We start from the raw sequence: 16,503 nt of genomic DNA on the forward strand, positions 1-16,503 counted from the left end.
AACTGCATCATTTTGTCACCCGCAGGAAACACTTTGGTGGGAGCATCTAAACTGGTGTGACTGGACTTTTCTGTTGAATTCACTGAAAAGTTCAGTCAGCCCCATACCGATTAAAATATTTGGTCGTTAGGGCCGAACGTTTAGGCGTACAGCCTGAACATTTTTCTCTGTGTGGCGTCACTATATGTATATGTCGTCACTATATATGTAAAACATACCTAAAGAAAACTTTTTTGTTCATTGCTATTTCCCGTATATGTCCAATATAATCCGAACTTTTCGATAGTCCGGCGATGTCAGAGCTGCATATGAATCAGATTACCGAGATCGCACTATAGTAACCTTACGCAATTCGAAGTTTATTCACTCCATAGCTGCATTCGGAACGAATTTAGGAAGTGATTAAAATTAAAACACAAAAGATCGAATAAACAAGCATATTTCAAAAGACAGTATAAAATGCACTTTAAAGTAAAAAAATAAGCTTTTAATCGCATAAAGATTAGAGCGTAGATGCTGATTAAGTTTATTAGAAATGGATACAGGCGAGTCTGAAAGGCGAGTGAGGATTGGCACGCAATATTAATGCCTGAACCAAATCAGCACCCACGCTATAATCTCCGAGCGATGAAAAACTTATTTTTATATTCGTGAGTGCATTAGAAGTCCGCTCAGATCTGTGGAGATCTGTACGATAAATATGGACGCCCTAGGGCTTAAAACTTTGCGGAAACAGAGCTCCTTGACTGTTTCCGTAAGGGACTAGCCACGGAGATAACTTTTACGGGAGTCACCCGCAATGCACAATTGTGCGCAAATTTTACAGAGAAAAAAATCATTCGCCTTGAGTAGGATTCGAACCCGGATCCCTCGATTTATTCCTCACCGTGGATATTTGTGGACACTACCGGACAAGGTGTTATGGAGTGCTGAGCATATTACGCGACTAGCAGTCCAAATCGTGCGCACAGCGCCACAGCCGGAGAGCCGGAAAATATCCACAGGAAGGAATGATGCCTCGGTAGCTTCACTGCCTATATCACTCGACCGGAAATCGAAGGATCTGGGTTCGAATCCCGGTCAAGGCGAATGATTTTTTTCCTCTGTGCATTTTTCGTACTAAAAACCTAACGATACGTGCTCATGATAAATTGCGTATTCGAAGGCTCAAAAACTGCGCATGGTTAGGTTCCAATCGTGGCAGAAAATTCTTTTGAGGAGAAAAACCTCGGCTGTAAAATAAACTACAAAGTCAGATGAAATATTAATAAAAATGCATCTCGACGCAAAAAAAATCATTCGTGAAATCATAAAACGTCATATAAGCTGAAATATATAACATTCGCAGCCAAATCAGCGACGATATTTTATTACAATTGCCCAATAAATTAGAATTTTGAGTTGTTTTACTTTTAAAAATATTAATAGGTTTTCTAGCAGCTACTTTGTGCTCTCGGGAATATTTCTCTCCGAGATATAAAAATATTACCTTAACTAATTTAACCTCACCCGCAAGAAAAAACACCAGACGGAAAAAATTATGATTTTGCCACATTTTATTCCCCTTATCGGAGATAGTAGTGGAGTAAACCCCAAAATTGTATCTCTTGGTGTATGACATCATTGGCCATTGATTGTAGGGCAGGAAACAAAAAAACCTCAAGCCTAGCTTATCATAGAAGTTCTTGATTTTTTCATTGCCATGATTTCCTCGTCGAATTCACAACCCGACATAGGGTCATCATTAAACCTACTCGGGTTAACGAGATATGGCGGAAACAAATATAATTCGGAGAATAATATTTTCGAAGTTGGCATCAGATGACTCAAATAAAACACGCCATTCACTTTTAACAATAAATCTAATAATTTACATAATATCTAATAATATAAGGATGGACGGATTCAGGATTTTTATCGGATCCGGATTGGATCCTTGATTTTCGGAGCCGGATCTTTCGGATCGGATATTTTCGGATCCAAATGCATTTTCAAATTCCTGTCAATGAGATTCTCCCGATGATTTTTCAATCTCTTGGGAAGAGTCACACTATGTGCCAGCCGTGTTTTGCTCTTTTTATTTTCCACGGCTGAAATTCTCCCACGTAACCTCTGCGAGAGCTTTCGAACGAAGCGGTTCATGAGTAGGACAAGAATCGCATGCGACGGTGCATTCCAAGATAGAATCGGAACTCTTTCCACCCTTATTGCGCGTTGCATTCACTGAAGCTATTATTCAAAATTTCTGATCCAGATCCGATGTCTTCCGCGACTTTGGATCTGATGTATCCGATGAAGGGCAATATCCGCGGATATTTGGATCCGAGGTATCCGATCCGACCATCCCAAATATAATATAATACTATACGCATAAGAAGTGCTCTTATCAAGGCGGTAGTGAGTCTAATTTTAATTGTAAGATTAATTCCCCTTCTAAATTTTCAGAAGAATGTCTTCAGAATTTTCCCCCCAACTGGGCACCCCTCGCCCTAAGAAGAATTCTTTTCTAGCTAGGGCCTTGGTTTACATTTTTAACCTGTTGGTCGAGACTTTATAGCAATGGAAAAGTTTTGCCGATCTCGCAATGCACTGTAATTTTTCGACGCGACGACACCTACTTTAGATGATGCACAGGAATTTATTTACGTATACATAATGGATAGAGATGCGTGAAAATCGCAAATGCGATATAGATACGATGTGCGCAAATAAATGCGACATAGATGCGATGACTGGACTATTATGATATTTTTGCGCAAATCTGCCTTTTCGACGCCAAAATTCGTACATTTTGAGCCGAGCGCAGTTTAAATGCTCCGCCGACACTCACAGCTTTAAAGCATGTGAGCGACTTGCCAGCAGCTAGTTGAACTCTACATGGCCGCGAACTACAAGTGGGCGCGGGCAAGCTACATCTCCGCCACTATATGTCTTATTCCTTAATTTATTATTGTTCTAAAATTAAATTATTTAAATTATTCTGTATTTTATCATATAACTGTGTTTTACTACATTTTATCGTTATCTACCTCATAGTGAAAATAAAAAATAGACGCTACAAAATGCGATAAACTGTCATTGAAAGTGCGATAAAATAAAAGTGAAAGTGCGATTTTCACATATCTCTAATAATGGATGACGACTTAACAAAAAATAAAGTCAAAATTTGGAGACAATGAAATACACTTACGAATTAAATACTGACACTATTTATGGCATACAATATGTTACGATAGCAATCCCAGTCGCAAGTCGATAAGTGATGACTTTTGATGGCTTTGAATGCTCTATAATGCCACATTATAGCCAAATCCTAGCTCTGCTATTATTCGACCTTAGAGCGTAGATGATGCATAGGAATTTATTGACCTATACACAATGGATGATGACTTTACAAAAGAAAAATGTTTATATTAAGGAGACAATAAACGGAATTCGAATCCGAGAGGGAAGACAAGCGAAGGTTATTCGAAAAATGCTCCATTTTAACTTACCATAACTTGTAGAACATATAAATAATAATAATTCCTTCACTAAGAGACTTATAACAGCTTTATTTATTTATTTTACAGAACAGACAGAAAGACATTTATTTTATCTGCAAAAGCAAATTTTTAAATGACATTATTGATTTATGTTTTGATTGATCAAAATGACGTATCTTTTGAAGCGAGATATGGCTGGCATTATGTGACAAAGCAAAACTATTTTCAGGCTATAAATTGATTTGTTGACGGTTTCCGACGTCACTAGGTTCGAACGACGAGAAAATCAGTCAAATTTGTAATAACCTACGGTCTTGTAGCGCCAGTTTAGAATTAAAAATGGAATTCCCACAAAAATGACGACGATGGTGGCTATAATTACGTATCGAAAGGATATTGTTGTTGTATATTCGAATATTTCGAAAACATACCCACCTATTTTTGATAATCCTGATTGTAGGAGTATATGTATGCTACTTATTAATTGAGATCCGTTTCGTCCTCGTAAATATCGAAAAATTAAAAAACTTCAACTTAGGTGAGAAAGGATCGCTTTCACTGGCAATCAAAACTTACACGATATTACTTTGCACATTTAAATGGAAGTAGAAAATTAACAACTGCAACTCCCTCAATTGACGCAAAAAAATATTTAAATACAACAATGTTTAACAAAGGTAAACACACGATATATTCTTTAACAGAAAGGGAAGAAAGCGTCATAGCATCGTAAGAAAACTTAAGTTTTGAAAGCAATATTTTAGGGAAAGGGGGATATGTCCTCATAAATATTTTATCAAAGCTCTAAACTGAATACATATACTTAATCTGCATTGAAACAAAGCTTATAATTCTAAATAGATTTACTCCACAGAATTAAGTTCTTTAATTTAACTTCAGTGGCTAAGAAATAATAAAAAATTTTAAGTATAAAAAAACATTGAAGTTCGATCTGCTGTTATTTATAATTTAACAATCGATCGGTTCCATTAATTGATTCCAATTCAGAAGATTGGATACTCAGAGTAAAGGTATAGAAGTGTCCTCAGGGTGGCTGCGCGGTAATAAAAAGCCGAGGCTAAAATTAGAACTCTAAACTACATTAATATTGTGGGAAATAGAAAAGTTAGTCAGGGAAATAATAAAAAAAAATATTTTATTTCAGCCCTAATACTTCTCCTTCATTTAATCGAGAGCATTTCCTTTAATGATAATAAAATTCAAATCGAAATTAACAACACGAAAACAAACGCTATTGTTGGAATCAACCTATTAGACCCACCAAGGGTCACGAGATAACATACGTATGGGCCAACAATCCATCTGCATCAATACATTTACTCTGTGTTGGATCGAGCAAATTACGTTTAGGGCAAATGATCCATCAACCTTTCTCACTTGTTTTCATAGCAAAAACAACTATTGCTTTGTTAATCATCACAATGTAACTTGCATGGACCCCGTCCCAATTAGACCACGGAATAGATGGAGCAATATAATCTAGACAGCAGGGAGAGGAGGAACCGTTACTTCATGGAGGAAGTTGCGAAATCGTCGCTCGGATCGTTTCAAGGTTAAACAACTGAATCTTCGGCACAATCGAACTGATATTCCGAACTCACATCGTCATATAAATTTATTTCTGATAAAAGTGGTCATTGTTTCCACGCAGACGTCTGGACAACCAATAAGTTCATCAACCGGATCTTATATTTCGACCCGAAACAGAAAATATGCCAGTCACCACAGAACTGGATTATATGCCGTCATAAATTTCCACAAGACACGTATAAGACAAATGAAGGCATATTCACTCTATGAATCCTGGTTATTATAATAAATCTAAACAAATAACACGAACTATTAAGATTATAAGGTGACTGATGATGAGATTACTTCAAGATTAATTAAGGTTTGTTAAAGGGTGAAGAGAATTAGGGCATTAGAATTGCCCTGCTATCTATGGAGAGCACTTAAATTCCCCGCTTAAATCGGTAAACAGTACGTGCCATATTGGATGAAATGCCGAAAATTGGCTCCCGAGGTACGAAAATTAATAAAATAAAAGAAATACCATCAAGACCAGGAGATGATCGCGGATCTTTAGGATAGAAAATAAAAATCTTGACTTTTAAATCAGCCTTTTAATCAATCGAATTCCAAAGACGCTCGGGGTAATATACATCGTAAAGAGATGAACGTAAAAAATACGAACTGCTCGAAATAAGTCAGAGGAATAATAAAATGCCTCAAAAAATTTTATGCCTGCATCATTCCATTTGCCGACTAGATGCAATGATGGAATATAATACGGGAACGTTTTGGAAAAACAGCGTAAATACTTCCTCTGACATGCAAGAAATAAGGCGTTACGGAATTACAACGAATTTGAGTGACTTTTCATTTTTCAAGGAAAAGCATTGTCATGAATACGTTCCGCTCACTTAAACATCTCCGTCACAAAAATAAGAATAAAAGAACTCTTGAATGCGTCACACCATCGACGTTGCTTTAAATAATCTCCAGTATATGGCTATGAATTTTCGCTCCTAAAAGTATTAGTAGTGATAGGAGTTTTCCTCGATTCGTTTTGTATTTTTTTAAATTTGACTTAAGAGTTCCAAAGTCCGAAAATCAATTCTTTTAACCAATATCATTCATTCGATGACTGCCAAGGTCAATTCAACACTTCCTGTCCGCCATTTTGAGTCCCAGACAATAGCGCTCGGGTCGAAAGGGGCGATAACCCCATCGAACTCCGGTCGAGCCCAACAATGCCTCACGTCAATGGCCGATGGAAATAACCGCGATGCACCGATGCCAATGAATATTTTTGCTAAATAACTGATGTTATTCATCTGTTTCCACACACATTTTTCTTCTTCAATCTTCCCATTTTTCTGAAAATTTGGGTGAATTGGTTACTCTTTGTAGGTTGCTTAACGACTAGAGGCATCAATTTTTTTTATGAACAGCAAACAAAATTCAGTTTAGATCAATAAATATTTGTTCCGTACTTGTAATACAGACGACATACCATGCCCAGGAACTTATTAAAATATTTCCACGTAGTCTTAAGCACAATTATGGAAAGAATAACTGTTTAACTGCATAGTCTATTGATACAATTCACGGGAGTTCATTGCCTCCATTTACAACAGATAGCCAATGGCTAATTTAGTCTTCTTATCAAGGGATGCAGATACCATTACCAATGGCTTTTTTGGAATAGTAATTCCCTGGATGGATTACTCTCCTGGATTACTTCCAGTGCATCAAATGATTTGACTTATTCAGAATCCCACTAGATATTAGTTATTAAAACTTCAAAACAGAGAAAACGAAATAAAATAACTAATGATATTCATCCATTTCCACACACATTTCTTCCTCCAATCTTTCCATTTTTCATAAAGATTGAGTAAATTGGTTACTCAATGGGTTGCAATGACATGAGGCATAAAATTTTTTTGTGAACAGCAAACGACCTTCAGTTAAGATCAATAAATATTTGTTCCGTACTTGTAATACAGACGACATACTATGCCCAAGAACTATTTAAAATATTTCCACATAATCGGTAACATGATTATGGAGAGAATGACTGTTAAAATGCACTATCCATAGATACAATTCACAGGAGCTCAGTGCCTCCATTAATGACAAATAGACAATGGCTAATTTAGCCTCCTTATCAAGGGAAGCATGCTATCATTCCCAAAAGCTTTCTTAGGATAGTATTTACTTCCCTGGCCTCAGAGGATCAGGTGATTTAACTTGGTCAGAATCCCACTTTTATTTTTTTAAAACCTTCTAAACACGGAAAATGAAACGAAACTGATCTTTCCATGCTGGACTGCCTTTGCCTCTATCGTCCTTTCTAAAAAGCTAAGGAGACAGCCACCATTTCTGAATTCTGAGCCAAATTAGGTAGAGATCTATCAAAAGTTGATTCAAAAACTATACACTGGACAACAAGCATGACTAATCCAGCAAGGTTCTTTGATAAATATTGAAATTTGAACAAGGAAAGAATACATGCTAATCTGATTAGCAAAAAACAATAAATATAGCCAAATAGGCAACAACTAGGACTAAAAATCATCATTAGATTGATCACTATGGCTGCCATGAGGAAAATACATACTGATCATCACATTTAAAAGGAACACCTATCAGAAGAATTTCTCCTTTATTTTTTACTATTATCAAGCAGGTAATTTAGTTTTATTCCACTGCAGATACTATAAGAAACTATTTAATCGAGAAGCCACCAAAAATGAATATAGAGAGAGACCCAGGCTTTTCAGAGCCATGTTGCCCAGAGCAATAACCGTCAACTACTCAGCAAATATGCCACACTCTTCCACTACCTACATAGGATGCATATGGACATCAGAACCAGTATCAAAAGAAACAGCCAACATGGCTCACACTTCTAGGCAGTTGATAGAAGACATCAACTCTACTACATAGCGGACAACATGGGCTCTGAAGGCAGTGAGGCAAGGATATCTGGAGAACATGCTTCTTAGATGAGGAAGATCCACCACAAGCAATCAATTGAAAAAAAAAACTACAACAAACAGAAAATCTAATGATGCCACCAACTCATGATAAGTGGTCTGAAATATTTTATTTTTTTTATCACTAAAATAATGAGAGAATAGCTGAATGAGGACATCTTTTCACATTTTCACCTTATCTTAAACTCACACCAACCAAATTCTTTTGATTAATTGCAATTTTGCATCAAATGAAATTACCTCATTGCGAGAAAAATGGCTACACAAATGGACTACACGAATCACGAAATAAAAAGTCAATTAATACATTCAGTTAGGGGGCATTCATTAATTACGTAAGGCATTTAGGTGGGGAAGGGGCCAAGCTGATTCTCATCCAATCTCACGTGGGGGAGAGGGGTTCTTGACAAGTATCACATAATTTTTTTTCCTCAAGAAACAGTGTAAAATGTGATTCTACACTACGATCTTAGTAATCTTGAATAAATGTCTTAACTAATCTTGAATAAAAATAATTTTAAAAATTGTTTCTTTATAAAAACAACTAAGGCAATGAAGCATAGATTAACGTATTTACACTGAAAATCAGGAATGGCTATCAAAACTAAATGAAAGTCGAAACCAGTAAAATTTCAAGTTTCGTTCACAGGAGCGAAATGTAGAAATGAAATGGATTTAAACCTGGAGAGCTAAATTCAGGGTTGAAACAAAATTAGAGTAAAAACTACTTTGGGTCAAAACTAAACTAAAACTCTAGTACGAAACGAAACGCAGATAATGTTTTGCTCCGGAGGGATCACATGCTTCACCTTCGAACAGTTTAGTTTCGACCCACACACCGAGTACGAAGTATGGTTGAATGAAGTGGAGGTTTGGCCAACCACCATTAGATGCATGGGGCACTCATATCTTTACCACTTGCAAGAAAACGGTGAACTCAAACTGGAAATTTGATTTTTAAGCTCAATGTTTTAACCCCTCTGACACGCATGTCAAACGTAATGGGTCGAAAATATTCCCTCTTCTCTCCCTCCACTCAACTTCTGGGATCGAAACTTAACTATGAGCAGCGGAGTTTCTGATAATTTAGTTTTCTTCCTAGGAGTTAAGTTTCATCCCAGGTTAAAACTAAACTCCCTTATGATTTTTATTTTGAGCAGGAACGAAACTAAACCTAGGCCTTGTATTTTGTTTCCCTCTGGATTGAAACGACACATTTTCGTTTCGTTTCACTTGCCATCCCTGCTGAAAATATGCATTTTGAACAATCTCACGTGAGATAATAGAGAGAGGGTTGAGCCAAATCTAACAAAGGGGGAAGGGGGGTCCACAAATCGCCAAATTCACCTCACATAATCAATGGACAACGAACGGAGAGTAATGGATGAAATATTCTTGTAATTAATACAACTACAAAAAGAAAAATGAACATTACCTTAGAGGCTTGAATTCCACCGTTGATATGCTTTCACCAAAGATCTCCTGGCAGGCGTAGATGAATGTATGATAAGCATATCCTCCAGAGCCTGAACCTTTATGAGAACAGATAGCATCAGGTGCCTTGGTGCCCGGGAAAGGATCAAGAGGCTGAGGTTCCACCTCTGCCAAGCCCAATCCATTGCCTTCGGCACCACCCAGCATCTGTTCCAGTTCAACGGGAGTTATGACGCAATCCACATCCTTCTCACCGGTGACACTGTCTTCAAAGTCTCCTCGAGATGCCTCCAGCTTCTTGTCATAACAAGGAGCGAGTGAGACGTGGTACAATCTTTGGCCAAACTGACGTCTCAGAATTGTTCCTGCTATCTGTTGTGGACTCTTACAAGCAGCTATGTAAGGCAAGACTAGGTTCCCATGAGTTTTCTCAGCATAGCAGACCCAGCCTGAAATAAGAAGAAGAAAATGCAGAGAAAAACAATATCAGATGTCTTAAACAGGGTTGATAAAAATCATGATTTTTTTCAAAAACATCATTTTTGTTGATTTTTTTGATTTGAATCGGATTTTATTGATTTAAATCGGATTTTATTGATATAAATGAGATTTTTATGATTCTCCATTCATCAAAAATTCAGTTATTTGCAAAACTAACTATTTGGGCAGCATATTGGAGAATGATCGTTTGCAGAAACAATAAGAGGCAACATACTCTAAACATAATACAACATTTAGTCAATCAGGGGAGAGAACTATGGAAATGCCAATGGTATCAAATTAAAAATTACACCAGCATAATATAAAATTGCCATTGGAAGTATCAAATGTACTATATTATGCGGTTCTAAAGCATATGAAGTTTAGAAAAATTCTGTAATTATAACTTTGTATGGTGACTACGCTTAGAAGTTAAATCAGAAAACAATTTTTTTTCAACGGATACACAAGTATTCTAACCAAAGCCATTTTTCTAAATTTTCATGTTACATGCATTCCTACAGTATCATTTCAATTTAAGAGCCATCATTGTGCTGATAACTGTCGATTCATTGTATTAATTAAGAAATAAAAATCAAAATTATACACTTACAGCTTCCTTTTCTTGACTCTTTAAAAATCAAACATATAGATCACATTATGAATTAAGTCACCTGATTTTTTAAAATAAAAATCAAGTGATTTAAATCAAAGTGATTTAAATCAATCAACCCTGGTCTTAAATAGGATGAGAATCCTCTGAAAGTGGACCAAGAGAGCATTTTCAAGTCATGAATGCTCAAAATGACCTACGACTTCAAAATACTGGAGAGATCAAAAATGAATCTTTCATCTTCATCACATCAGGCAGCATGGCGAACAACTGAGAAACAATGACAAAATATTTGATACACCATGCAAGTTAATTGAGAGCCTCCACCACATAATTTTATACGTGATACAACAATTTCCCTTAGGGAGATCCCGGTTCAAGTCCAGATCAAGGCAAATATCTTCACCATAACCTTTAAGCACTTCAACGCAAAACCAGATAGCTTTGAAGATGTAATATGGTCACAAAAGAATTTTCTTTGACCATGCTATTTGTTACCAGACTCTACAAATATAACCAGTGGCATTGAATACGTCCTGGCAAGGATTAACATGAATGCTGCTTTTCTCCATTAGTCCTTTAAAACCATGCTTTCAAGTATCCTAATATGTGTATGCTCAAATTCATTAACTAAATCCATGGGTGCTTCACTTGGAACAACAGAATGTGTTCTTTTTGTAAAATTTATACCGAGACATATGATTGTTACTTTCTTCAAAGTCACGCAGATCATAATCCATTTAGTGATGTTGTGAGTTATACATTTACAAAATTTCACCTATTTATTTCATTTTGGATTTGAATTCAAGGTACTACAAAATTAGCTCTCAAACTATTGAAAATTGAGATATTTATCCAGACAAAAGAAGAAATCTTTGGGACAAAATAAGTATACTAAATTATTCTAAAATCATAAACTTTTATTCACATGCATTTAAAAAGAATATAATTGTGTTCAGTATGTATAATGAAAACATATATATAGTTTTAAAAGCATTCTGATTCCCATGCCACAAAAGCAATATCCTTATACTAACCAGGACATGAGGATGATAACATTGGCAAAGCATCCTTCTTGCATGCAGTCTCCCTTTCTCTGTACCTCCGCACAAACTCCTCCTGGCATTCTAGCAGGGCAAGATCCTCAGCTCTGGATATATCCAAAACATAGTCAGCACCCAGGCCTCTGAAGTATCCTAAGAAAAGACGACCAAAATACATATAAAATTCAAAATTCACTAACTCATTATTAACTTTGCGATATTCCATTGTAAGGTTATAAAGTAGTGGCATAAGTCATAGTGAAATATTCGAGAAAACTTACAAAGTACACATGTAATATAGGTAGCTAGCCCTGGCACAGTACTGCACAACAAGGAGAAGAAGTAGACTAGGATAGAAGTGGTTTTCACTAGATTCCCAAATCCCCCATATTCCCAAAATTTCTCCCAGACAGAATATTTCCCTTAAGTTTTTCATGCAATCCTATTGATCACTACATAAAATCTTTGATCTGCTCACTCAATCACAGACACATTCACCTTCAATTCCATTTTCATCGGTAAAACATACAAATCATACTTTACCGCACATTATGGGACCTTACACTTTTTGTCTTACTATGAAGGCCTGGTTATACATTACATTAACCCGCATGAATTACCATATTTCTCCAAATAAAGTCCTCCTCTGAATATATGTAGTCCCTCCCTGCCCCCCTAATTTTGAGGCTTCAGTTTCGGGAAAAAAATTTAAAAATGCGTTTGAATATAGTCTCCCCCCTTTACTTTTACCAAAGGCATTTTTGAAAAAAAGGGAAGACTACCTATATTCAGTTAAATATGGTAATATGTGAACGCATGACCAATTTTGGTGGACCGGAACAGAACATGTACCAATGCACGAACCAAATTAGAACAGGTTCTATTTTCTGTTCATGAATTCAGTTGGGTGGATACACAGAGCAATTTTGAGTTCATTCATGCATTCATACATTTAGACATTAATTCATAATTTCATGCTTAAGTATCATGTAACCAGGCCTTTACATGAGATATTTTTTCTTCACTAGTTAAAATATTACACAGTTGGTTCACAAAAGATTTTCACATTTTTCTTTTTTCATACAATTTGCTTCTATTGTTACCGAGTGAAATAAATATGTTGGTATGCCTGCCAGTGCCTAAAATTTAATAAATTAAGAACTGCTACAAAGTTTAGGGGCATTTTGAAAATTTCTTAGTGCAAGTCCCAAAACCACCCATCACACAGCAACATGATCTTTTGCAAGAGCTACACAAGAACTCATTCACAAATTTTATGCCCTGGTGATATAGTACAAGACATTATCAATGAATCTGGATATGAAAAAGATCCAAAATTTCTATAAAACGTACAAACATGGTTTTTTTAGAGCATCCAACATTCTGAAAGAACAGAGTTTCAAGAGATCTAATTTCAAAATATGTAGTAGGAAACAGTTGTAACTCCGGGATTTGCCAAAAACTTTTGATCTAGAGAGTCAAACAAATTTGAAGCTTATTTAATGATACTTTAATCAATTTCATAATTGATTTAATCTAGTTCAAAATAGAATAAAATCAACTACATACTTTTACATGGAAGGATTTGCACCTTCATAGCTATCTGACTCAGTAGTATATACAGCATGCTCCATCACTACCAAAATATGTTCACAGTAAATCCTCACCAGAAAGTTTCTCCATGGCTTCTGAGGGAGAGAGGCCATAGCGTACAGCAATTGACAGAACTGGCTGGATGGAGAGTGAGACGCAGAGAATCCGAGAAACTTCCGACTTGCCTTCCTAAATGCAGCACACAAATTATGAGCATCAATATAAATAAAATTAAAACCTTTGCATTAGACAAAACAACTGGATAGAATGCTTTAAGTCCCTCTATAAGCAAGGGCGTACCCAGGATCAAAACTAGGGGGGTGGGGGGGGGGGCAAGCCATGATTGTTCAAGTTATAGGTAAGATTTAAGCATGGAAAAGGTGAATAAAACCAGCATTTTAAGGAAACTGTAACAGCTCTCTATTAGTTTTAAAAATTATTTTCTTGCAAAAATATTATTTTCCCTACAGACATATGCCATTTTTGCTTCTAGCGGGGGCAGCTGCTCCCTCCTGCCCATTGCTGGGTGCCCCCATGTCTAGAAGTACACACTTCTTTCAACAAAAGGAAACTAAATCGATAATCTAACTATGAAACTGTATTACACAGTCTACTTACTTAAATATACAACAATAATTGTTTTTTGCTAAATTATAGCAAAAAAATACATGCCTCACAATTTGATATAAAGCCTAAAAACAATATTGCTAATAACTCTACATGGATATTGAAAGCTAGGAAATGCAGGCCCAATGGTTTTTTAAGCATGTTTCCCTTTTTTTTCAACTTCAGAATACACAAACATAAGTGCATCTGAGGCACAACTGAATTCTAAGACAGTTATGGTTTGTGGATATCACATATGTACTACATACATTACCTATTCAAAATACCTTCTTATTTCTAGCAGCTAAATTGGAAGTTGACATTCATTATGAATTTCAGATAGTTTCATTATTTTGCAAATTTCATAAATTTAAAAAATAATATTTTATTTCAAATCTTTTTGAGAATAGAGAGTTGAACATAGAGAATTTCACACAGAACTACGAAACTAAGGATGAACTTTTGTTTTAAAAAATTATAAAATATTAATTATTTACAATTTTTGAGAATTTCAATTATTTTCCAGGGAATCCTTAACTTTATCCCAGCGATTATCACCAAATAATTGCTACTTTTTGAAAATTTCCAACTCAGCCAGTATCACCCCAAGATAATCATGTACACACTTTCATCTTTCATTTCTAATTGTACGTAGCACAACCTAATTTCACTCAACTCACCTGCCTTAGTCGCAAACTCTCCTGGAAAACTTTTTGAACTTGTTCATGACTTTGCTGAGCAACAAGCACCCCTTCAGCTGATGTGATGCAGCCACTGCAAGCCAAGCAATCACTCAAAGATATCTCCACCTTGGCCAATTGCTCCTTTTCACCACCCTGTAATTACACAAGAAATCATCAACCATACTGAGTAGCGACTAGTTTCTACACACTAAAAGGAAAGCTGGACTTTAATCACTAAGACTGAAGAGATAATTGTATGCCTTTTCCATAATTTCCTGTTCTCTCTATTTTCAACATAACAGATTCCCTGGTTGTCTATCAACTTTGTCCTTATACCATTCCTTGATTTTGTTTGGAAAAAACTTGTCTCATTTATGTAACCAGTTTTTTTTAAGGCCATACAAATCTATTTTGCATCTGACATGTGAATGTTGTTTCAAAAAAGAAAGAATACAGCCTAAACCTTCAATCTTTCTCCACTACCAATACATCACCACAATATTCTCTTTAAATTCCCTGATATGCCTCTAAAATTACTTCGTTCTCATTTTTTGGCCACCACCACCAGCTATTTGTCAGGTCCAATCCCAGAAGTATGAATAGAAAACTGCTATTTAGGGCACTGTGTACTTTATGCTGGTGGATTTTTCTGGCCACCGAAATCGCTTGTGTACCTCCCTATGTCTCTGTTCCAAGAAAAAATGTATTCATCCTTACATCACTTGAAGTGTGTTAACTTAAAAGATAGCAGGAATTGCTATTTTCTTTTCAATTTTTATGAAGCAGAAGCCTCATATGTACTCCTTTCTATCAGAGGGTATTTCTGAGGAGAGAGCGCTGAAATTGCTGTTACTCATTTGCCACGAATAAGACCTTTCCATTGAGAGCCCCAATTGCATTTTCAAACTCAACCATCATACGGAACTTTTATCACCCGGTTTATTTCTAAGCATTTATAAAAGACCTGGTTGAATGATATCATAGAGTAATTATATATACTTACTCTATGATGATATCAAAGTGATACACAGCGTTAATGAATGAATGAGCAAGGGAATGAATGCGAAAATTCACTGTGTAACCTCAAAACTTGTAAAAGTTCATATACATAATATATATTATGCATTCTTTTAAGTCCCGTTCCATTCTTGTACACTATAGCTCGCCCAACTGTACCTGGATTCATGCTAGTCGATGAATCCTGTAACCTGGCCTAAGGGAAGATGAAGGATCTACTCAATAAATATGTACGATTTGTTTCAAAAGAGTGAAATTCAAAGCATATGATACAAATATTTTCAATAAAATTGATGTTGATTAAAGTGACTATTTCTGAAAAATGAGTTTCAAATGATACACGAGTCGCAATAGCAACATTTAAAGCAAATAATCCCAGTACAATCAAAATATTAAGCGTAAAAATTTTTGCTATTGCAAACATATTATTTGATTTTAACCCCCACGAAATAAGACAAAGCATATAACTTGGCTTCCCTCTGATGATCAGCAGGTAAGCACATTGTGCACGACTCCCTGGGTCCCGATTGCAAAAGCACAAATAGGTTTACGGTGCTATGGGCCCAATGACGAGATGGTGATGGTCGACAACTATTGAACTGAAACAAACCTCAATAAACATTGAAATTTCAGACTATATCTTTGATTCAATAATACTACGAATGAGTAACTGAATTAACAACTCAATTCAATAACCACAACCATTGACGTGTCAATTTCTAAGGGTAAATCGTTAAAATAATTCATGTACTAAGGAGTATAAAAGAGGGACAGTTAGGACTACCTTTCTGCTCACATACATAGTGCCCGTTTTTCCAAGAAAACATGTTGAAGTAGGAGTATACTTGCCTGATTGATCTGGACGTATGTTCCATCATCCTGAATTTTTATTTTGGCTCCAGTTCTTGAGGCTGTTTTCTCTATTTTAACAGGTTTAATGCATTCCTGAAAATGCCAAATTTTTAGTGGTGGCGTCGTAAGATAAGAGTGATACTACAAAATTTATGGCGGAGCATCAACCAG

General features: G+C 35.9%; 2 protein-coding genes across 2 annotated transcripts in view; one reads left to right on the forward strand and one right to left on the reverse strand.

Annotated features, from left to right (window-relative positions):
- Window positions 1–16,503, reverse strand: part of LOC124168813 (probable cytosolic Fe-S cluster assembly factor AGAP009023) — a 50,114-nt gene that overhangs the window by 33,467 nt on the left and 144 nt on the right. The window contains exons 2-6 of the mRNA XM_046547128.1: window positions 16,330–16,425; window positions 14,461–14,616; window positions 13,249–13,363; window positions 11,576–11,734; window positions 9,447–9,894 (exon numbers count right to left, since the gene is read on the reverse strand). Coding sequence (XP_046403084.1) covers window positions 9,447–9,894; window positions 11,576–11,734; window positions 13,249–13,363; window positions 14,461–14,616; window positions 16,330–16,425 — 974 coding nt within the window. The remainder of the gene's footprint in view (window positions 1–9,446; window positions 9,895–11,575; window positions 11,735–13,248; window positions 13,364–14,460; window positions 14,617–16,329; window positions 16,426–16,503) is intronic.
- Window positions 1–16,503, forward strand: part of LOC124168814 (protoheme IX farnesyltransferase, mitochondrial) — a 46,906-nt gene that overhangs the window by 16,857 nt on the left and 13,546 nt on the right. The gene's annotated exons all lie outside the window — the stretch shown is intronic.

Source organism: Ischnura elegans, chromosome 12 (genome assembly GCF_921293095.1).
Source record: "Ischnura elegans chromosome 12, ioIscEleg1.1, whole genome shotgun sequence".
In the NCBI taxonomy this organism is placed as follows: domain Eukaryota; kingdom Metazoa; phylum Arthropoda; class Insecta; order Odonata; family Coenagrionidae; genus Ischnura; species Ischnura elegans.